The sequence below is a fragment of the Nematolebias whitei genome, chromosome 8, assembly GCF_014905685.2.
Source record: "Nematolebias whitei isolate Nwh7 chromosome 8, NemWhi1, whole genome shotgun sequence".
Taxonomy (NCBI): Eukaryota; Metazoa; Chordata; class Actinopteri; order Cyprinodontiformes; family Rivulidae; genus Nematolebias; species Nematolebias whitei.
This window is the reverse complement of record NC_056505.1, coordinates 10,353,713-10,376,898: the sequence shown is the minus strand read 5'-3', so window position 1 is coordinate 10,376,898 and position 23,186 is coordinate 10,353,713. Positions and strand designations below refer to the sequence as shown.

Below are 23,186 nucleotides of genomic sequence, written 5' to 3'. Positions count from 1 at the left end.
TATGGTGGCCTCTGAAGAATGGAGCAGCCGAAAGAAGAAGAAAAAGATATATAATGTCATTATAACACATTTTTCAGATCATAATAGCTACTACCACTTTGTACATCCGTCCATCATCTTTTACCCACTTCTTCCTATTTGGGTCATGGGGGTCACTGGTGCCCATGTCCAGCTATCACTGTGCGAGAGTGGGGTACACCCTGCACATATTCTGGTTAAATAATAATTGAAGTACAGTATAGACGAAAAAATTTGAAAAAATATATAACTAAGTTTCTTTTGGCTTTTCCCTTTTTCCGGGGTCACCACAACAAGCAAACTCGCATGAAAAATTTGGCAATTTTCGTTTATGCCGGACACCATTCCTGACACAATCTGGGCTTGAACCCGCAACATACATGCATACATGCATACATGCATACATGCATACATGCATACATGCATACATGCATACATGCATACATGCATACATGCATACATGCATACATGCATACAAACACACACATCAAGGTCATGGTTTCTTTATTGTCATTCGCATCATGGTACATGTGGCAGAATGAGACTGTGTACACAGGGTCCCAGTTACATTCAACAAAAGTAAAAGAAAAACAGTAGTAAGATCTAAGATATGAACTAAGGAACGCTAAACACTAATAGAACAAAAATAATATGCCGAACAACAGCAGCACGAACATGAGTCTGTGAGCAAATGGGTATGAATGAATACAGCAGCATGAGATCAGCAGCATGGATAGTCAGCGGCACATATCAAAAATCAAGTGGCATTACAGTGATTTTTTTTTCATATTCTTTTCAGTTTACATACATTCATTCAACCTTTATTTAGACAGTTTAATCCCATTGAGCCTCGGGGACTCATTTACAAGAGAGGCCTGCTTTCTTAACAAAGAGTGATGACAACAATGGATAACAATAGACAGTCATAAAATAGGCATAGGCATACAAATTTAAATTTATATTTTTTTAAATACATATTTATATATTATATATTGTATATATTATATGCATATTTTTATACATACATATAAATTAAACAGTCGTATTTTGTACGATCATCTTATGAATTGTTAAACCCTTTTCAATAATTTGAAATCTTTGCTTTTAGACTCTCGTTCTATGTAACAGCCCTGAACGCTGTCGATCTTGAACGTCCTTTATATGCATTGACGTCATGACGTTGGGGGCGTGGTTTGTTCGCGGTGTGGGCAGCACCAGCACGCTTGCGTTTGACACTACGTTATCTAGCAGCCTCTCTCGCGCTTGTAGTCGCATGCCATTCAAACAAGCAGCTAGCTACCGGGGACTTCACCTCACTTCCAAGTCAAGAGCAGCCTGGCTTCTCCTTTTTTAGCGTTTAGCAGGTGTCAAAGGGGCGCACCGAAGATGTCCGAAGACACGGAAGGAAAGAGCGAGAAAATTATGGATATGGACAACAAGGCGTTGTGGTACCCGGACTCTAACACACAGATGGACAAGTTTAGGAAACAGGTCAACTCGGACTACGGGCTTAATCTGGGTGAGTGGAGAGGAGGGAAGGTAGGAGGAGGGGAGACAAAGCAAGATTCAGAGAGGGGGATGTTGGAGAGAATTAAGTCGGATTTCACTGAGCTTGACCTGCACACTGAGCTGGTTAGAGAGCTCTGTCTGCTGTTTACCATCATCTCTAGTTTATTTATGCTTGCTCTGCAGCGTTTCAAACAAACTGATGAATTAAAAACCGCGCGTTTTAAAGGGCGCAGTGACCACATGTGCATTTACATACTAATAATACTGTTACATATAAGCTCTCCTGTCCAGCAGTGCTTGGCTGTTTACACCAGCCCAGCTTGGCCTGCTGGCTCCGCCCCCAGAGCTGCCATTGAAAACGAGAGGGGCCTGTTTTTGTGAAAACTGACACCGATCTGAGGAATGCAGAAAAACGTGCTGAATGCAGAAAGCTGGAGAAAATTAAGCAGAACAGACACATGTCATTAGGTCTAAAATTGTCTACAATCAGGTATAACACTTGTAGTGTTTTCCAAACTGGTATTAATCCAAATTCCTTCAATGTTATCAGAATCTAAGATGTTAAGGAGAACAGGATGATTAATTAAGAATATATATAAACTTGTGAGAACCCCTAATTTCATTTTATTGTATGGAAATCCTCATTGATTGTAAAAAAAAAAAAAAAAAAATGCATACAAGCTGAATAGTGCAATGGTTCCCAAAATTATTGTCGCGGGGGGGGTTCTTGTTTAGGTCATTCTAACCTCTGCTTGTCCTTCCTGTTATCATTTGATGTAGATCCAGATGCCAGCACTTAACAGTTTTGGACCGGCTGAATTAGTTCAATAGTATTGATCACCAAAACAGCCTGATTTACTTATGAACCATGCAGTCGACTGACTGGTAAAGTTCTGTTTCGATGTTTAGTGCTATGTCATCAAAAGTGCATCCAGTTGTAAGGATGCACTTTCTTGAATCTTTTCCCCATGAACATTATCCAGTAGAAAAACTCCACTGATATTAGGGAATATCATTTGCATGTAGGGTTTAATGGGGGGGCCGAGATGAGGTAGAGGCAGGGCAGCCGACTCAGGACCCATAAGTCCCAGACTCGATCCCCAGCCCCCCATCCCCCTATGTGTCGTGGTGTCCCTTAGCAAGACACCCAATCTCTAATTGCTCCACGGGCACCTACATAGCTGCCCACTGCTCCACCTGGGTGTATCCCAGGTGCGATGGGTTAAATGCAGAGAACCATTTTCGCCATTGTATGGGAACATACAATGATGACAACTCATAGCGCTTATCTTATCTTTATTGTTGACACCTGCGTTTAGGTAGGAATGTGTCAAAGTTACATTCACATGATTGAAGAGACCCAAGGTTTTTGAGCACAACATTCCTCAAAGCACGACACTGTCACTGCAGGATTGCCTTCTCTCTAGGTACATCTTGGTGCCACGTCTTCTCTGAGTAAGAGTTGCACAAAGACTCTGGCGTCCATCTGATGTAATTCTTCAGTCTATTGTGCTTTCTTTCCTTGCTCTGTCGTTTGTCTTTTGATGTTCATGTGCCCATTGATCTCCAGCAGTGGACACTGGTCATCATGGACACCTTGACTTGTCTCTGTTGGAAACAATAGGTTAAGTTTTCCCCATGTGTGCCGTTGAGGCTTGACTGCCCAGGACATTGTCGCTGGGGCACTTAGCCTGCCTTTTGGACCACTTCTGGTTGTTCATGACCAGTGGCGACTGAAAACCCCACACAGGACCTACTTGTACATTTGTACAGATATTATGAATAAGCATTCAATTTTGGTCATTCTGAAACGTGCTCAAATCTTGAAGTTTGCCAGATGTTTCTGCTTTTAACTCAATAACTTTTAGGCCACAATACTCTGAAGTTTGCTTATGCATCCCACCTACTGCCAAGTTCCACTGTAACAGGAGAATGTTTGTCCCCACGTCACCTGCTAGTGGTCATTATATCGAGGTTGGTAGTTTAGAACAGTACCCACTGTCCCATTGATGGGATACGAGATTAACTTTGGTTTTAAATTAGACAATGAGTGGAAATGATTGCAGAACGAAGAAGGTTCTCTTTGGCTCTTTGTTTGTTCGGAGGTTATCTGTGGATTGTGACAGGCTCCTAAAAGCAAGTAGTTGACTTTATTTGTACTGTCAGTGGTTTAGTGTAAACTTTGCTCTCTTGTTGTGACTGATTCTTTGTTTTCTAGTTAACTACAGTGACCTTTACCAGTGGTCGGTGGACAATTACCCAGAGTTCTGGACAGAAGTGTGGCGTTTCTGTGGAGTAGTCGGCTCCAAACCATATGAGGAGGTGAGTACAACTTACTGTAAAAAAAACAAGCAAAAAGTAACTAACATATACGCAGTATATGGAAAGGGAGACAAAGATATATTTTTATGTGTCTGGCAGAGAAAAGTACAGACTTGAAAAGTAGTTTTAACTTTGAAGTGATTGTTATTACAAAAATTTAATTACAAAATAATTACAGATTACAAAATATATGTTGCTTGCATATTTGGCGAAGTCAAAGTTGCATCTTGTATTTTTTATATTGCGGTATATTCATTTCTTTTTGCTTAATTCCAGGATACAGCATCCTGCCTAAGGCAGTAAATGATGTCTGATTCTGTCACCCTGTTGCCACACCTGCTTTGTACACATTAATGTCTTATTCTACTTCGTTTGCTGACCCCATGCTCTCACTCGCATACTCCTTCCTAATATTTGTCCAAGGAGACGTTACCAGGACACATTTAACCAGACAGTCAAACATTTGGGAACAGTGGTGCGCTGTGGGATGAACTTTTCCTCACAGGTCATTGGTTTGGATAGTCAAACAACACGATCTGTTATAAATAATAAATGCAGGAAAATAGTAGCCAGGGGAGCTTGATGGGAACGTTTATGTTCTTCTGTTTATTTTCTAATTGTACATGACGGAGCCGGTTTTGATGGTTCGCTCTGTTGGGTTTTTGCGTTCATGCACACCAGGTGGTGGATGCGTCCAAGCGGATCTCAGATGTTCCAGAGTGGTTTAAAGGAGCTCGACTCAACTACGCTGAGAACCTGCTGAAACACACCGACCAGGACAAGGTGGCTCTCTACGCTGCACGTAAGGTTATTTCACACAGTGTATAGTGCTAATGATATTTACAGATATTTACAGAAAAATATTGATAAAAAGAGTTAAAGACGTACTGGAAAATCTCAGTCGTTCTGATAGTGTGCGTCATGCATTCATGTTATTAGATCTGCTGCTGCTCCCTTCTTTACCTCTTAGTGTTACACACTAATGAATAGGTCCGTCCTTCTTGATTGTGTGTGTTTGTATCGTGGAGAGCATGCTTTTGTACACACACAGCCTCCTCAGGAGCGCTAACACAATTATGAGACGATCTACGGCTGTGGAGCCTCTGTGAATGTCAGTGGGCTGTTGCCCTGCGGCTCTGTTCTTACTGGATCAACTCTTGGTTGTCATTGTGTTTTTATCTTCTTTCTTTTCTTGCTTGTCTTTCTTATCTTATATCACTTTAATATCTGAGCTTTAGTGGTACAGTAAATTTTTGTCATGCAAAGTACAAAAACAGTCAATTCCAATCAAATTGTGCTTTGCAGTAAAAAAAAAAAAAAAAAAAAATAAAAAATCCCGTATACACTTGTCTGTTTCCATGTTTGTGTTTCTAATTCAGCTTTTTTTCTGTGTACCAGGGGAAGGGAAGGAGGAGATTGTGAAGGTAACATTTGGAGAACTGAGGCGTGATGTGGCGTTGTTTGCTGCAGCCATGAGGAAGATGGGCATCCAGACTGGAGACAGAGTTGTAGGTGAGTTTGAGTTTTTATTGCTTTCTTTTGTAAATAGAACTTAAACAAGACAATAACATCCTAGCCAAGTGAATTGTTCTTTGTTGGTTAAATGGTAGATATTCATAAATAAAGTGTATATATTTGTCCATCTCTTCTTGCATTTTCCTTGACGCCCTCACTGTTTAAATGTCTTCTATTTTTAACTTGTTGCAGTAAGTGTTAGGCCTGACGCAATAAACAATAAATCAATTAATCGCATGATAAGTGAAAACTATCGACCTCATTTTCATTTATCGCCTTTATCGTTTCTCCATGTCTCTCTCTTTCTGCTGAAGACACTGAATGACAAAAGGCTCAACTTCAGTGCCCTGCACTGACCCCTTCCTTTCTCTTTTCTCTTTAAAATCTATTTTAACCGTCCAAAATTTTTGGATCGTTAAAAGCAGCTAAGCTGAGAAGCTAAGCTACGAGCTAGGCTAACAGGCCGACCTCGGGAAAAACCCGCAGTTTTGTCGAAGCTTCAAAATTCACGGTTGAAACCCGTGCCTTCGTGTAAAGTTGTTTTTCTCTGCAAAAAGAAGCTGAGAACTTGTTTACTGATTTTTTTTTAAATTAAAAGCTTTGAGTGACAAATGCTATGCTAAAGAGCTCAAACCACACCAATCGTCCGCCATTTTGAGAACCGAAAAACGGGAACGAGAGACAGCCCAAGTCACGTCAGGTCTCCCTCCCATTCTTAGTCACGCTGCTTCGGTTCAAATGGTCTTATACTGCCGTCCAGTGGTTAAAAAAGGTACTACACACAAAAATTAACCAACATTTCTGCTTAAATTTTACAATTATTACAAATTATTGTCCAATTTCAAACAAAATTATCGTTTATCGCAATAATTTCAGAGACAGTTAATCGCCTAGCAAAATTTGTTATCGTGACAGGCCTAGTAAATGTTGGCTTCTACAGCTCGGTGTGTGTGTGTGTGTGTGTGTGTGTGTGGGTTTACAGGTATGGAGTGGTGGCACAAACTGGCACAAGCTGCAGCTCTTTCTGAATGCCCTCATTTTTTAGTCAAAGTGTGTATTTGTGTAAGGAGGGAGGAATCACTTGAGGATGCATTTTTTTTTCCTTCAGTGCATGACTGTGCAGCACATTCATACAGATCTACATATTCATATTTGTTCAACATGCCGCTTTGCTGTACCAGTGAAAGAACTTCGTATTTAAGGGATGTCGGATACAACCGAAAAAAAAAATCTCCAAAAGTTGGAGTGGTTTAAAAAAAAACACAAACTTTTGCACAATTTGCTTTATTTAGAATATTTTTAAACATAAATTATTACTGTTTAGGTGTGCAATACAGACATGAAGTTGTAATGGAGACATCTAATAAGGTTGAGTCAGGTCCTCTGGATGAATTATTTTTTGTTGAAATGTTTCATCTTTTATCCAAAGGACTTCTTCAGTCTGTTCAGACTGGAGAAGAATCCATTCAGAGGACCTGACTCAACCTTATTAGATTTGTCTACCTGGATTATTGAGCATGCATCAGGACATGGAATGGAGACTATTTTAGACTGGTAATGAAATAAAAAAAATGCTATTATTTCTAAGCTGTGACGTTAAAAGGTGATGCAAGATAGGCTGAACGTTTGTGATTTTCACTCATTCTGATAGCACGGCATCAAGAACTGTCATGGATCAATAGCTGATATAACCACTTTAAAGTATAACATCTGTCTTCAAAAGGTTTTGTTCAGAAGCAGTTCAGTGACAGAAGCATTGAAGATTCATATAAAACATGTTTTATGGTCAGATAAATTATGTATGTCAGATGTTTTCTGATATAAATGGATGCCTTTTGCTCTGTGTTAAAGATGAAAAGGAGCATCCAGACTGGAATTAGCAACAGTTGGAAACAAGTGATAGTTTGAGGTTATATGAATCTCCTTAGCAGAGTGATTTACACTTTTGTGGTGGTAAAAAACAACAACATTGTGATTTTAGGGCAACTTATTAAGAATGCATCCTTTCCAGAAACATTTGTTAATTATTTTTTTGGCTTTAGCTCATACAGACCATAGTCTACACACATTGTAAAGTCACATCTGCAGAATAAGGGCATACATATATCAAGTACAGAATGTGGAGAATTTTAAACAAAATGTTCAAAAGCAATGTGCTAGACTTCCAACTTTACATGCAAACTTTTTGTTTTTTGCATAAATGGTTGACAACAACAAAGAAGGCATGTAAGACATCTGGAACATTATGTTCAGCTTCCTGATTAAATCAAACTTTATGTCTGGCGACATTGAAATTTCAACACTTCCATGTGGGGAAAAAAGCAAACCAGTTTTAAGACCCTACCCACTCTGAGTTCGTTGTGTCAGTCTTGTCTCAGTTTGATACAAAATGTTAATGTGAATATGAATTCATCCAAATTACTCCCATACTTTTCTGTACCCAGTTGCACTTCCATTTTTTGTTTTACATAAACAAATTGGTTTAGTTTTACACTCATACCTGTCACACAAAGATAGGCCGACTCATGCTTTAAATAGATTTTGGTTTTAATTCTCCAGGTTTAATTTTTTAAACAAGTGTAGTGAACCTGATCTGACCCTGATCTGACCCTGATGACCTCAAATCTATCAGATGGACAGGGACTGTTATTTCATTGATCTGAATACAGTCTGAGCCATCTGATGACTTTCTTTCTTGAATTAATCAAGCAGAAAAGACAATTCTCTATGATCATCACTGTTTACAAATGTTTGATAATCAAATGGTGTTAGTTCACTCAATGTTACAGGTTGAAAAGAACTACTCATTTTTATTTTACATAAACAGTAAGTAATGATTTTTATTCCTCATTCAAAGAAGAAATCAGGTTAATATGCATTTCTTGATTTTCTGTCTGAAATGAGCCAAGTTGTGTAAGTATGTGAAAGGTCGAGTCTTGGTCAACTAAAATGTTTACTGAGAAGAAAATGTCATGTTTAATCACCACAGAAGATACAGAAGAGTTGACTCCACGAAGTCTGCTTTTCTGCAATAATCTCTCTGTCAGTTGTTGAACAATCTCATTCTCTGACCTTGGCTTAGATAACATCTTACGTCACAAAAACACACCTCTTTCCGGTCCATCCACGAATCAGAAAGCTCTCAAGTGAACCCGGAAGTCAACCCATTTAAAATGTGGCAACTTCCCAGTTCATGTTAGAATTCAGGAGAATTCAGGAGAATTCCAGAGAATTCCAGAAGCTGGAGAGCCTGAGGAGATGAAGAACTACAGAGTTGCTGGAGTTGAAAGATTCTGTTAGAGTCTGAGAAGTTCTGAAGAATGAAAGGAGTTCAGAGTTCTTGGGTGCAAACGCGTTCAGGATGATCCAGAGACGATTTGGGATTATAACTTCTGTTTAAACAAACCACACACGACTATCTAAGGATTTCAGCTGCTCTCAACGGAGACGCTGAAAAAGTCTGGAGGATTCTCTATCGAGCTGACCTACGTCAACCAGGTAACAGTCTCCTCTTCGATTAAAGTGTACCGGAGGCAAGCTGAGATCTGATGAAGCGTGCACGTTCTGGTCAAACAGATTAATTCCCTCACATATCTCTCTGTAAGATAACTCCATTTCATCTTAAAACTCTCCTCTTTCTCATAAAATCAGTACAGATATTTTAGAAATATCTGAAGCAAAGTCCTCGTTCACCGCCGAGTGATCGATGTCCCTTTTCTGTGAAACTTGTCTGTTATTATTTTCATATTTTGCCAAATTAATGTAAATGTTTGATGTTAAACTTTGATTCTGAAAATAAATGGCCGCATTCACTTTGATGGGTCAAAGATAAATAACGTCTCTCGTTACATTTCTGTTAAATTCAATGCACGACATTACACAGTCAGAAAGATGAGGAACTCGTGAATATTGTATGCATATATATCTCATATATTGTCATACTACACAAGTGTTCAGCAACGGTGGAGGTTAACACAGTGTCTTACACAATGAGTCCTGCACAGTTTGCCGTGCAGGAATTTGTACCAGCATGTTTAACTGTAGAAGAAAAAAAAGGGTAAAGTTAAATTAGTTTAATCAAAACTTTCATGTCTGTGTAAATAAGGTGTACCTACAGAAAGCTTCAATTCATTTTATAAACAGAAATAACAGATATACATGATTAGATAAAATGTGAGGATCATTGAAATGATTGTTTCATTCAGCATGCATAAAAAATTATACTTTCTAATAACTTTCTATTGGAAAAGGCTCTTACCTTGAAATTTTAAGTTTAGGTATCCCGTCTCATCTCTCTAACCCAGAAGAAGTTTAGTATGTATTGGGTGGCTTCATGTGAAACTCTGCTCTGCGGTTTGACCTTATTCTAAAGAAACATGGCACATTTCCAAAGCTCAAGGTGTGCACGTTGTCTCTCATGTTCCTTTTGTTTGAATTTTGAAGCAGGCCGGGATGTTCCAAACATCTGTGGCTGCATGGTTACAACACTACTCCGTTAGGGATGACCACAGTGTGCGCGTCTGTGTGCTCGGAGGAAAGACGGATATTGTTGGAGGGCAATCCATTAGCTAAACGACTTGAGCTCCGTGGGAGTCTCATTAGACAAAATGGGAAGAGCGTTGGGAGGCAGAGGGGAGCTGTAGAAATGAGTAGGACTGGGGAGAGACAGGGTGCTTAATGCCTTCGTCCACACCCATTCCTATTACTTTCCTTACATCTCTGTGTGTGTGTGTGTGTGTGTGTGTGTGTGTGTTAGTGTTGGAGGCAGAGATGTCCTTCTCCCCAGATTGCAAATAAAATGTCTTGTCAATATTTCTAATCTAGAAGATATATAAGCACTTAGCTGATGAAGTCAGCCATGTTTTTCAGCATAACAGGAAACACACACACGCACACACACACACACACACACACTGCTTTTGTCCTTGGAATTTTCATCTCTAACGTCATTGGTCACTATTTGAAAACCCACATCTCTGGAACCACTTCTTTTATCTCGAAAGGATTCCGTTTTTCTTTTCTTTTTATATTCATTATATATATATATATATATATATATATTTTTTTTTTTCCTTAAATATCAGAGTAAATTATGAAATCTTAGTTATTCACATTCAGATATAACAAATGTGGAGAATTGGTTGAATAAAACCAGCTGATCAGTGTCAGTTGTACCAAAAGGATTCCTATGACTGACATTTTCAGCTGACATCCACAAACCTTTTTCTTTTGTCTGTAAACTTTTTCATTCAATCACAGACCAGGAGCCTAAATTTAAAAAAATCTATTTATGTCCAAACCTTTTCTTTATTGCTTTGATTTTGTAATATCCCTGAAATAAACATTTGATTTCACAACACAAAAGACACATCTTTTATTAATACTATGACCGCCACGCTAAAGTTCTCATTAACATTTTAGCTCTTCCAGAGTTCAGTGCAGTTTTAATGGTTGAAGAAGTGTTTAGGTGACGTGCAAGGTGTGGAAAGATTGTGATTTATGATTAAATTTTTTTTGGTCTTGGTGCAAGAGGGTGAGCTTGTAGATCCAGTGTAGCAGGGAGGTGATGTGTCACCCTAACGTGAACTACTGCCGTGATGAGCTTCCTGGTTACATCAGGCCAGCAGTGGAACCAGACGAGGCTGAATCATCGTGATTCATTGGACTCAGCAGCACATCTGCTATTTGACTTTGACCAGTCAGATTGCTGGGTTGTAACTACTGGTTATGTTATTGTTTTATTAGATCAGGTACAGGTTATCAGTGAGACCGCCCTTTTGTGCATGAGAGCTTCCATGTTAAGTCTAGGAAGTGCGTATTTTATATATTTTTACATGACATCGTAAAGTGTTGACTCTGTTCCAGGAAAATACAACTTCTAATCAGATGTGAAAGCAAGAGAGTATCTGCATTCACAACACTTGTAAAAACGTTTAACATAACAGAGACATAATGACATTTACATTATAAAACTTTATTATTTGTAGTCACTCATGAATAGTTTTTGTTATACCGACAGGCCACAATTCGTTTATGGCATTTTTTTTTTTTAATGAGCATCACAGTTTTTAGTCTTTTTTTTTTATTTCCAAACTACTATTGGCATCATAAATGTTTCTTTTCTATAATTTCTGTGTCCATGATGATAAAAGATATTGGACGCAGTCTTTGTCAGTCTTGGAATCCTTATAATAAAAAAAAAAAATTATTTCCTTAACTTCACTATTTTTTCACTTTGCTAGTTTTTAATTTTATTTTACTGTTGCACTGAGTTTGACTTAAAATTACTGTCTATTTTTATTTTATTTTGTCCATTCAGACATTTATTCATCCTAACTCTTGACATTATATTTCCTCACACAACGTGTAGTCTGAGAATCAGCTTTGAGTAACTGTTTTTGAAAAATATTAACTTTACCGTGACTGCTGTTGTAAAACAGTATCTCACAACGAGTTTGCATGCTTATCTAAAAGGAGGACAAATGTCCATATTTTTTGTATCTTGGTAGGTTAAAATTGACATCTCTATGTCTATACTATAAAACCTTACTTACATTTGTTGGTTTTATAAAATAACCTAATCTTACTGTTTGTGAAATTTATATGCTAGAAATGTTTCATATGCTAGATTTTGGAATAAAAAGTTTTATATATAAGAAGTAATCTTGTAGTAAAACTGCTATTTTAAATAACAACCCTTATTTTTTCTGTATATCTTTTGTGTTTTTTCCCGTTCCCCCTCTTCAGGCTACCTGCCCAATGGTATTCATGCAGTGGAGGCCATGTTGGCAGCCGCCAGCATTGGGGCCATTTGGAGCTCCACATCTGTCGACTTCGGAGTTAATGTAAGAATTTGGCAAATTGATTCTCATATGCTTTATTTAACGTTTTGTTTCAGTTCATTTATGTTCGTAATTATAACTTCGTCTCAGCGGTTGTTCACAAACTAAGGTTTAGATTTTTAATTTATCACATTTTTCTGTATTCCTTATAAAGTGCAATGTTTATTTACAAGCGTCTTAGTGACATTTTGCTTTTTAAGTTTGTCACGAAGCCACACTAATTTGACATTAAAGATGAAAAAGACAAATGACTTCATCAGACTTGTCACGTTGGTTTGTAATTTGTATTTCTGATGTGTTGCTGCCCCCTCTGGCCGATTTGAGTATTACTTTTACCATCTTGATGGAGGTTGATTTATTTATGTGCTTTTAGTGCGCATCACTCTCTTGCTTATAATGAATATTGCTTTTTTTTTTTTTAAAGCCAAACACGTTTTCTTAAGTTTATCTTACAAATCTCCCTTACAGTATTTGTTTTCACAGTCACTGAGTCTTTGTGCAGACTTGAGTGTTATGTTACACAACTTGATTCTTCTTACTCAGTTTTCTTTTTCCCTTTTTTAATTTAACTTAGGGCGTCCTTGACAGATTTTCTCAGATCCAGCCCAAACTGATCTTCTCAGTTGCTGCTGTGGTATACAACGGCAAAATCCATGACCACATGGAAAAGCTGATCAATGTTGTAAAAGGTTGGTGAACACATTTCAGACGTTTCTGCAATTTTTAAAATGTATTCTTTTGATTGTCACATTTGTTTTCTCGTTTGATTTGTAACAAACCTGCCATCACAGCCGGAATACAAAGATTTGTGTAACTGATGGTTACTAAAAGTAGCTAAATGCTAGCTAAAAGTAGCAAAATGCTAGTTAGAAACTAAAAGTAACACAAGATGGCTAAAGCTAATAGCAAGTCAAGTCAAATTTATTTATAAAGCACATTTAAAATAGCAGCTGTTACCAAAGAGCTTAACAATAAGATCAAGGCAGTAATTAAATATAGCAGCTAAAAGCAGTAAAAACTATCTACAAGATGAAAGTGGCAAACAATAGCTAAGAGCCAAGTGTAGTCAAAGTTTGCTAAAGCAGGTTTAAAAACAACAGTGTTCTTGAAAAAAAAATTCTGATTCAGTTTTCACACTATTGTGTTCCCGGGAAGATTCACAGAATTACAAAAAATGACATAAAAGTTTCCTTTAAGTTCAGTTTGGGTTCCATCAGATTTTGTTAATGTTGTGGTGTTTCCTTGTGTTTGTTTGTTTTTAGTCTATTTTATTGTACCTGTTGGGTTTATGTGTGAATTTCAGAATTTATTTAGCTAGTTTTTCCTTTTTGGCAGCTTGTAAAGCACTTTTGTAAGTGTTGTTTTTAAATGCGCTCTATTGATAAAACTGATATTGCACAAATAGAGTGACATGTCAGTTACTCAGGAAAATCCTTTTTTTTTTTTTTTTTGTTTTAATTTTGAGTTCTTCTGTTAAAGATTAGCTTGAAGAGAACACAAATAAGCCAGCCTCTGTTTCCCTCTCCCACTCGTAGGTCTTCCTGACTTGAATAAAGTCGTCGTGATTCCCTACGTTCTCTCTAAAAATGAGACTGACCTCTCCAAGATTCCCAACAGGTTTGTGTCTCTGACAAGTTGCACTCAAGTGGTTAAATTACAACATTTATGACAGATATACAGAGGTATTTTGGCTTCCTTTTGTACTATTGTAATTGTTTTTCCTCTTAATAATAATAATAATAATACATTCTATTTGTATAGTGCTTTTCTAAGTATTCAAAAACGCTTTACAGGAGTTCAAAAATATAAAATTAACAATGCAACACAACACATAAAATCACTTAAAAGGCCCAGGCTCAGAGCTTGGTCCTACAGGGGAGAGACAGAAGGTTGGCAATGGAGGAGAGGAGGGAACGAGAAGGAGTGTGGTAATGGAGTAGGTCGGTCAGGTATGGAGGGCCCAGATTATGGAGGGCTTTGAATATGATGAAGAGGATCTTGAAATAGATTCGCTGAGTGACAGGGAGCCAGTGGAGGTTCTGCAGGACAGGAGTGATATGTTCATGGGAACAGGTGTGGGTGAGAAGGCGGGCAGCAGAGTTTTGAATATACAGTAGTCCCTCGCTACTTTGCAGTTCATTTATCACGGACTCGCTCTATTGCGGTTTTTCAAAATAAGATTGGACCTGACACACAATTAGCTGATTGATGGATGAGCCATACGATCGGCATGGAATTGTTATTTAAAATTAATTATTTTAAATTATTTAGCACCTCCTGCACCTTTGTGCAGCCCACACTGCAGGATAAACTTGCTGCTGCAGCTGATCAGCTGTTCACCGTGCAGAACGGAGAAGTGGGCGTGGCCAAGAGCTCTTGCAGGTGGCAAAGAGCAGACGAGGCAGGGAGCTGAAATCATGACATTCTGCGCTCTTTTAGAGCTTTAGAGTTTAGAAACATTGTTTAGAATATTGCAAAAGTGTGGGAAGATTTTAAAACGCCTACTACTTACTACTTGTGCTACTATTCCTACATCGCGGTTTTTCACTTATCGTGGGTCTTCAGGTTCATCCCCTGCAATAAACAAGGGACTACATACAGTATTGCAGTTTGCTGAGAGTTTTGAATGGTGTACCATTCAAAATGCTATTGCAGTAGTTGATTCTGATTAGGATTTCAGCAGTGGAGAAAGTGAGTGATGGGCGGAGTCGTGCTGTTTTTGAGATGGAAGAATGCAGTCCGAGTTATCTGTATGACGTGCGATTCGAATGAAAGAGTGGAGTCAAGAAGAATACCAAAATTACAAATGAGTGGGAATGGAGTGAGAGTGATGTCAACGTTGAGGCAGAAGTTTTGAGTGGACTTGGCAACACTGTTTGGACCATTGAAGAATATATCAGTTTTATTAGTGTTTAATCTGAAAAAATATGCTTCATCTAGATTTTGATGTCAGTTAAGCAATGGGTAAGGGTGGAGTGGATACTGGGGTTTATGGATGTAGTAGAAATGTAAATCTGTATGTCATCAGTGTAGCAGTGGAAATGGAGGCCATGACGACGGATATTATCAAGGGGGAGGATGTAGAGGATGAAAAGGAGAGGACCAAGCACTGAACCTTGGGGAACACCCTGGGATAGAGGGGTTATGGAAGAGGAGCAGCAGTTGATATGAGTAAACTGTTGCTAGTTTGAGTGTTTTTGAGTGAGTGTCTTGTCTTTTTCATCTCCACAGTGTGTTCATGGATGATTTCTTGGCATCTGGACGTGGAGAGGCTGATCAGTTTCCTCAACTGGAGTTTGAGCAGCTTCCGTTCAATCATCCTCTGTACATCATGTACTCTTCGGGAACTACAGGAGCTCCTAAATGCATGGTCCACTCTTCTGGGGTAAGAACCTCTATGGTTTCCATCACCACTAAATGTAAAGACTATTCATTTCTCCTGTTATTGAGCTGGCACAAACATTTAATGCACTAAAACCAACAACGAGTTGTTTCATCACACAATCTGACTCACTAAACGCCCAACCTGTGTTCTTTTCTGTCCCTGTGTAACTTCTTACATAATCGCTGCGTTGCAGCCAGTGTTTTTGAATGCTCTACACAGTTTAGACGCAGCTGTTTCCAGATACAAAATCAGCACGGAATGGTTACATCTGCGACTCAGCTCTCCTGGGTCAACCCATCTGTTCACATCAGTTAGTCCTTTTTTTGTCGCTTGTTTTCGTTGTTTTGGGGGGAGAAGTTTGAGTTAAATGTTTAACAGGCACTAAAGTCTGGGGCAGATTTGTGCAAGAAAACCAAAACTGCATAAAAAGTCTTCAGTCAATTCCACATCAGTAAAATAACTGCTTTCTGCCACAAATGAACAAACGCTGACTGAAGGTAACACAGAAATGTGCATTGCTTTCTTAGCATTTTCCTCTCCCAAAGCAGATAGTAACAAACCAGATTTAAATTACCCTACAAAGTTAAGTCAGGTCCTCTGGATGGTTTATTTTTGAGACGTTTCGTCCTTCATCCAAAGGACTTCATCAGTCCGAGGAGCCACAACAAACTCTGTCCCACAAGCAGCACACTCGCATAGTGGACAAACCAGTTTGATGGTGATAAGATGGTTTCTGGAACCCACCCTCTCCCCCATCAACTCCTCTGAGGCAGCCATGCGGTTCAAAACATGAAAGTTCATGCTCAATAATCCAGGTACAAATCCAACAAAGTTAAGTCAGGTCTTCTGGATGGTTTCTTTTTTATGTGGGTGGGCTGCTTGTGGGACTGAGTTTGTTGTTGCTCCTCGGACTGATGAAGTCCTTTGGATGAAAGACGAAATGTTTCAACAACAACAACAAAAAAGAAAACCATCCAGACGACCTGACTTAACTTTGTTGGATTTTTTTTGCCTGGATTATTGAGCATAAACTTTGATGTTTTGACCATTTTGGTTATGGCTGCCTCAGAGAAGTTGACGGGGGAGAGGGCGGGTCCCAGAAACCATCTTATCACCATCAAACTGGTTGACCCACTATGGGAGTGTGCTGCTTGTGGGACAGAGTTTGTTGTGTCTCCTCAGACTGATGAAGTCCTTTGAATGAAGGACGAAATGTCTCAACAAAGAAAACGAAAACTGTCCAGATGACCTGACTTAACTTTTGTTGGAACAGATTTAAATTACAGTAGTCAGCTAAATTAGTTGTTGTTCCACTGCTGGGATTCTTCTCATTTACACGGGGGAATCTTTTAAGTGTGACATTAACGGGTTTAACTGTCTGTGGACAAATGTTTCGACCTTTGTCCGTATCAGAGCACTGACTTAGAGATCATAAGAACTTTTTCAGAATTTACTGTTTTCTCTCTTCGTCTTTCTCCCAGATCTCATTTTCTGTTTAATTGATTCCCTGTCTGTTAACGCTAATTAAAATAAATATGGCTGAACATTTAACTAAAGTGACTCTCTACTCTCAGCAGGGTGCACAGCATAATCCAGCATTGCATTTTCCCAAAGGTCAGCCTTGCCCTGCAAGAAAACCTACAGCCAGTGATGACAGTGTCTCTGATGGACACAGGACGGTTAGCAAAACAGCTGTGCAGCTGTGCACGGTGGCTCATTTCTGTGTTCATCTATTAGATGCAGAAACAAGTTTTAAATTCAGTTAGTATACTTTATTTGCCCATTTGCCATAAAGTAGAAAAGTTGTTTGATTTTTTTTTTTTTGTGTTCTAGAGTTTCATATTTTCTGAAAAATGTTGACTTTTCTTTTTTCTGACTCATTCTGTTGTAAAGAGTAAATTCTTATTTAGTGTCCTGTTAGATGTTTTGTCAGACTTTGAGTTTAAGCCGAGCTGATATTTAATGGTTGGATGGGCCTGTTCAGACTGGCATGGTGGACCAGTAACAGGAGATTGTTTTGAAGGAAAGCAGTTTTTTCCAGCATCTTCTTTATTTTTTTTTCGGTAGAAATTTGTTAATCGTTCTGCATGCCATTATTAGGGATCCAGAGTGGGACAGAGTTTGTCGTGTCTCCTCAGACTGATGAAGTCCTTTGGATGATTGTATATCCTCTTCTCAGAGATCTGGACCCAGAAAGCTGCATTTCATCTACACATTTTCCAAGTTTTTGTCTGCTGTCGTCACATTTTGCTGCATTTGTTATATCAAATATCGTTTATTTAATTGTCATGGCTTAATTTCCTTTAAGTTGTTTAGTGCTTTCCACTCCCCATTCTTTTATTTGTATGAATTTTGGCTTCCTGATATTTAGTTTTTGGTTACAGCTGATTGAAATGTTCTTCATTAGTCACCTTTGTGTTACACTCATTACTACCACAAGATGGCAGCAGACCTCCACCTGCTGAGATCACAATTGGTCTTTGTTAAGTTGAAATGACATTTTCCTGCTACACATCTCATCTGTAGGAGGTGGTGTCAAAAAAAAAAAAAAAGTGTGATTTTTAAAAGGATTATTACACTTAGAAAAACAATTAATATTCAAATTAATTTTAATCACTAAAATGCAAGAATTTGTGTGTTTTAAAAGCTGTTCTTCTGTTTCCTTGTTTCTGGCTTTACTTTTGTTATGCCAGCCCATATTTGTGATTAGTTTTCTACCTTAGCTCTGTGTACTTTTTATGTTTTTCCTCACTCAGTTCTCTTTCTCTACACCCACACACTTTACCTTTTTTCTCTCTGGCTCATTTTCCCCTCTCCTATTGTCTCTGACTTTGTCCTCGTCTGCCATCTCTTTCTTTTGTGCTTCCTCTCTCTTTCCATGCGGCCGATAATTGGACTGTAATGCGCTGCCGAAAAACATTTCGTATTGTGACGGTGGCCGTCCTCGCTGCCTCGGCCAATTAGCCCTGGTCCTGTTCTGCTTTCAGCTTTGTTACGGCTCTGTTAACATGCTGTCAGTAGTAAAATGGCGCACACCAAAATGCAAGTATGGCAGCTGAGTCTTTGCCAGAGTTAAGATGCACATCTACACACATACATACACACACATACATACACAGGTGAAGCCATTGTGAGAAAGAAAGTACACATGAGCTCAGACCTTAAACCCACTCACACTCTCTCCACAGTTTATACTCTTCTTCAGCTATAATGACCTCACCAGCTGTGATGGGTTGGAAACTTTGCACTTCCCATAAACCACACGTTTTCTGAAACAAAGCAGAGTCTGAGCGAGACTTGTCTGCAAGCATTTTACGTGCAAACACTGATTTGAAGAGAGTAATATTTAGATAAGCGGTAAAAATGTAGTATTTATCATGTAGAAACGACATTTTCTGTCAATATAAATGACAAACTGCTGACAGCTGCTGTTAGATGACTACATGTTGAAAAACCATCAGTCTACATGTTAAAGCCCTGATTACCAATGGTGCATTCCAACAAACTTGCTTGCTTAACACCAAAGTTCATGCTCAGTAATCCAGGTACAAATCCAACAATGTTCAGTCAGGTCGTCTGGACGGCTTCTTTATATATATTTTTTTTGCTGAGACGTTTTTTCCACTATGGGAATGTGGTGCTTGTGGGACTGCAGTTTGTTGGTGGCTCCTTGGACTGATGAAGTCCTTTGGATGAAGGACGAAACGTCTCGGCAAATAAAAAAGAAACCATCCAGATGATCTGACTGAACATTGCTGGATTTGTACCTGGATTATTGAGCATGAACTTTGGTGTTTTGAACCATTTTGGCATGGCTGCCTTAGAGGAATTGACGGGGCAGAGAGCGGGCCCCAGAAACCATCTTATCACCAGCAAACTGTTTTTTCCCCCACTATGGGAGTGTGGTGCTTGTGGGACTCCAGTTTGTTTGTGGCTCCTCGGACTGAAGAAGTCCTTTGGATGAGGGGCGAAAAGTCTCAGCAAAAAAAAAACAAAAAAAAAACGTCCAGATGACCTGAATGAACATTGTTGAAACTTACTTCCTCTTGTCTTTACAGGGCACTCTCATCCAGCACTTAAAAGAGCACATCCTCCATGGTAATATGACTGCCAGTGACATCATCATTTACTACACTACGGTAGGTCCACAACTTTTTAATTGTAACATTTACACATTCAAAGATCCAGTATTTTTAGTTCATATCAAAGCTATGAATTTACTTTCACCTACAATTTTAGGATTTTTTTTAACTTATATTGATTTGGTAATGTTCTTAAGAGCCTATTAAAATATCATGATTGTTTATAAACTGTAGGTACTTGAAAACTGTGAGCTAAACATTCAGTAGGTTTTAGATGTTGGTATGTCGGATATTCAGCTCCTCTTTGGTCTTGAAGCAGTCACCACAAAGCTTGGAGCTGTGTAAAGGTAGCCATGCTGCTCCTCATTCAGAAAAATCCCCCAAACACTCCAAAATATTTCTGAAACATGAACACCATTTCCTGTTGGTTAATGGGGCATACTGTAATTTGGTGCATGTTGCCTACTTTAGAACAAAGCCCTGTGGCTTCTAAATGAATCTTCAGTCTTATGAGTGTTAAAGTTAAAAACAGAATGGAGTGCCAGAATAAAGAGCAGCCTTTTATTCCTCTCCAGGAAACGATCAAGTGTTCAACAAATAGGGTTACAGACTTGGTGAATCATGCAGCACACCTTCAAGAAATCTTGAATGCTTCTCAAAAAAAAAATCACAAGAGCAAGATTTTGCCATAAACCCTGCAGCTAATGTGTAAAACAATTATTTAAGAAAACCTTAACTTTGAGGTGCTTTGTGCAGCCATCTGCTGCCTTTTGAACGAAACAGTTAATTTGCCCCAAATCTGCTTAATGTTGAATTCATATATATATAAAAAATAGAATATCCTGATGCATGCTCAATAATCCAGGTAGAAAAATCCAAAAAAGTTCAATCTGGTCCTCTGGACATTCAAAAAACAAAAAACAAAACAAAGCAAAAAAATATAGAAACGTTTCGTCTCTCATCCAAGAGACTTCCTCAGTCTGAGTTGCTGTTCTCAGCTCAGTCTCTGGATAGAGAGGAACGATGGTTTGAGAGAGGAGTAAAGGAGGCCATCTTTGTGAAAAGAAATCGTCCATCATTAAACAGGGGTGGAGGCCTCCGGGTTCAACTGTCCCCCTCTTACAATGCTGTGATTGCTGGTATCAATCAATCAACCTTTATTTATACAGGTAATTCCCATTGAGCCTCGAGGACTCATTTACAAGAGAGACCTGATTTCAACAAAGAAAGATGACAACAATGGACAACAGCAACAACAATAAACAGTTATAAAAAAAGCATACTACAGGTTTTTTTTTTTTTTTTTTTTTTTTATATAACAAAAAGGATGGCTAAAAGGAAAAGGTAACAAAACAAAGAACAGCTAGATTCCAAGACAAATGTAGAAAACTAACAACAGGAACATGTCAGCATTGGACCCTGCCAGGTGTCCAACAGATTCTTAAAGACAGAGAGGTCAAGGTCGAGAGCTTCAAATCTTTTTGTAAGATATTCACTCAGGCCTCTGTGAATAGTAAACAGCCATCAGTGTGCTAATGATCCGTTGTTAGGCTGATGGTCCTTCTTCCATCTTGAGATGATCTTGAGCATGTGATCAGCTGGTTTTGGTTGTCAGCAGCAAACTGGTTGATCCACTCTGAGAAGGCTATTTAAGAGACTGAGCTGAAAACAGCTCCTCAGACTGAGGAAGTCTCTTGGATGAGAGACGAAACGTTTCTATATTTTTTTTGCTTTTTTTTTTTTTTTTTTTTTTTTTTTGAATGTCCAGAGGACCAGATTGAACTTTTTTGGATAAAAAAATAGAACTTAAAGTTCATTATGTTTTTCTTATTAATTTAAAATCCTCACATTTGTTGAATACAGTAGTCCCTCGCTACCTCACGGTTCGTTTATCGCAGACTCGCTCTATTGTGGTTTTTCAAAATAAGATTGGACATGACACACGACTGGCTGCTTGATGGATGAGCCGCACGATCAGCACGAAATTTTTATTTGCAATAAATTATTTTAAATTATTTAGCACCTGCTGCACATTTGTTCAGCCCAGAGCTGCAAAAAAACCTTCCTCCTGCACCTCTGTGAAGCTCACACTGCAGGATTAACTTCTTGCTGCAGCTGATCAGCTGTTCTCCGTGCAGCAGAGAAGTGGGCGTGGCCGAGAGCGCTTGCAGGTGGCTGAGTGCACCTGAGGCAAAGAAATCATGATATTCTGTGCTCTTTTAGAGCGTTTAGAGTTTAGGAACATTGTTTAGAATATTGCAAGAGTGTGGGAAGAGTTTAAAATGCCTTTATATATATATATATATATATATATAAGGATATATATATCGCAGTCTTCGGGGTGCAGATCCACTGCGATAAATGAGGGACGACTGTATTTCAGTTTTTATGACAATAGGATTTTTTATTCCACACATTTGAATCCCATGTTATATTTTAGGCAAAATTATATAAGCTGATGTTTGATTTTTGGCAACAAATAAGTAGGATTTTTGATAGTTTCGTGCTTACTTTTTTGGTTTGACCAACATTTGCTTAAATCAGCATCTATCTTAAATATTTAGACCTGCCAAATGAAACTAATCTTTTGAAATAAACACAAGTTCCCATAAGTGCGGGTTTTGTCTTGTTCCGTCTGACCCGCGGTTCCACCGAAACTTTGGCCATTTGCTTCACTTAAACTTGATGATTCGCCTTCTTTCAGCGGAGAAATCAATTGACTCCCTAAATGTATTGCCACTAGTTGGTGTTGTATAAGGCTATTTTGTAGCCCTGCAGACACTTTTCATGAAGTCGAATCAATATTCACACGATTAGTACCAATGAAGAATGGTGCCAAAGAAGTACCTCAGCATGTTGTCAAACGAGAAGTGCAATCATGTGAATCACAGTGTGCAGGAGTTTTCTGCTGCATTCTGCTTTTATTCATGTTGACGACAAAGAAGTGTTCATTTCAGATAAGTTATCGTTGTGACTGGATTGGTGTTTGTTGTTAGACTGGCTGGATGATGTGGAACTGGCTGGTGTCCGCCCTGGCAGTGGGAGCCTCAGTGGTTTTATACGATGGTTCACCATTAATGCCAACACCCAACGTGCTGTGGGACCTGACAGACCAGCTGGGGTGAGTTAGCCACACACACTCACTTGCAAGCACGCAACCAGGAGAGAGTGACAAAAGGAAATGAAGGGGGCAGTGGACAGTGGGGATGTTTGTGGATTTTCAAAGAGAATCACAGCAGAAAATTGATTCCAAATTCTGCTGATTCTCTGTAGACGCAAGGCATTTTCAGTGAGGGGTGAAGCTGCTTTGAGAGGTGCACACGTTTTTCTTTTTAAGAAAATCCTTGAGAATCAGATGTAAATGGTTTCTCTACCCTGGGGTTTAAAGGCTTTAGGGGAAGGGAGGAGAGATATTAACAGAATTTCAATCATTAAAAATACAAAGGGAAAATATCAAGTACAAGCAAATCTATCTCTATCTCTCTCTCTCTCTCTCTCTCTCTCTCTCTCTCT

General features: G+C 38.7%; 1 protein-coding gene across 1 annotated transcript in view; it reads left to right on the top strand.

Moving 5' to 3' along the window:
* The first annotated feature begins 1,241 nt into the window (after positions 1-1,241).
* The window catches only part of aacs (acetoacetyl-CoA synthetase), a 54,836-nt gene continuing 32,891 nt past the window's right edge, over positions 1,242-23,186 (top strand). Inside the window, exons 1-10 of the mRNA XM_037680907.1 lie at positions 1,242-1,537; positions 3,746-3,849; positions 4,531-4,651; positions 5,248-5,361; positions 12,112-12,209; positions 12,781-12,895; positions 13,742-13,823; positions 15,438-15,591; positions 19,650-19,730; positions 22,670-22,794. Of these exons, the coding sequence (XP_037536835.1) occupies positions 1,405-1,537; positions 3,746-3,849; positions 4,531-4,651; positions 5,248-5,361; positions 12,112-12,209; positions 12,781-12,895; positions 13,742-13,823; positions 15,438-15,591; positions 19,650-19,730; positions 22,670-22,794 (1,127 nt within the window). The 5' untranslated portion in view covers positions 1,242-1,404. The remainder of the gene's footprint in view (positions 1,538-3,745; positions 3,850-4,530; positions 4,652-5,247; positions 5,362-12,111; positions 12,210-12,780; positions 12,896-13,741; positions 13,824-15,437; positions 15,592-19,649; positions 19,731-22,669; positions 22,795-23,186) is intronic.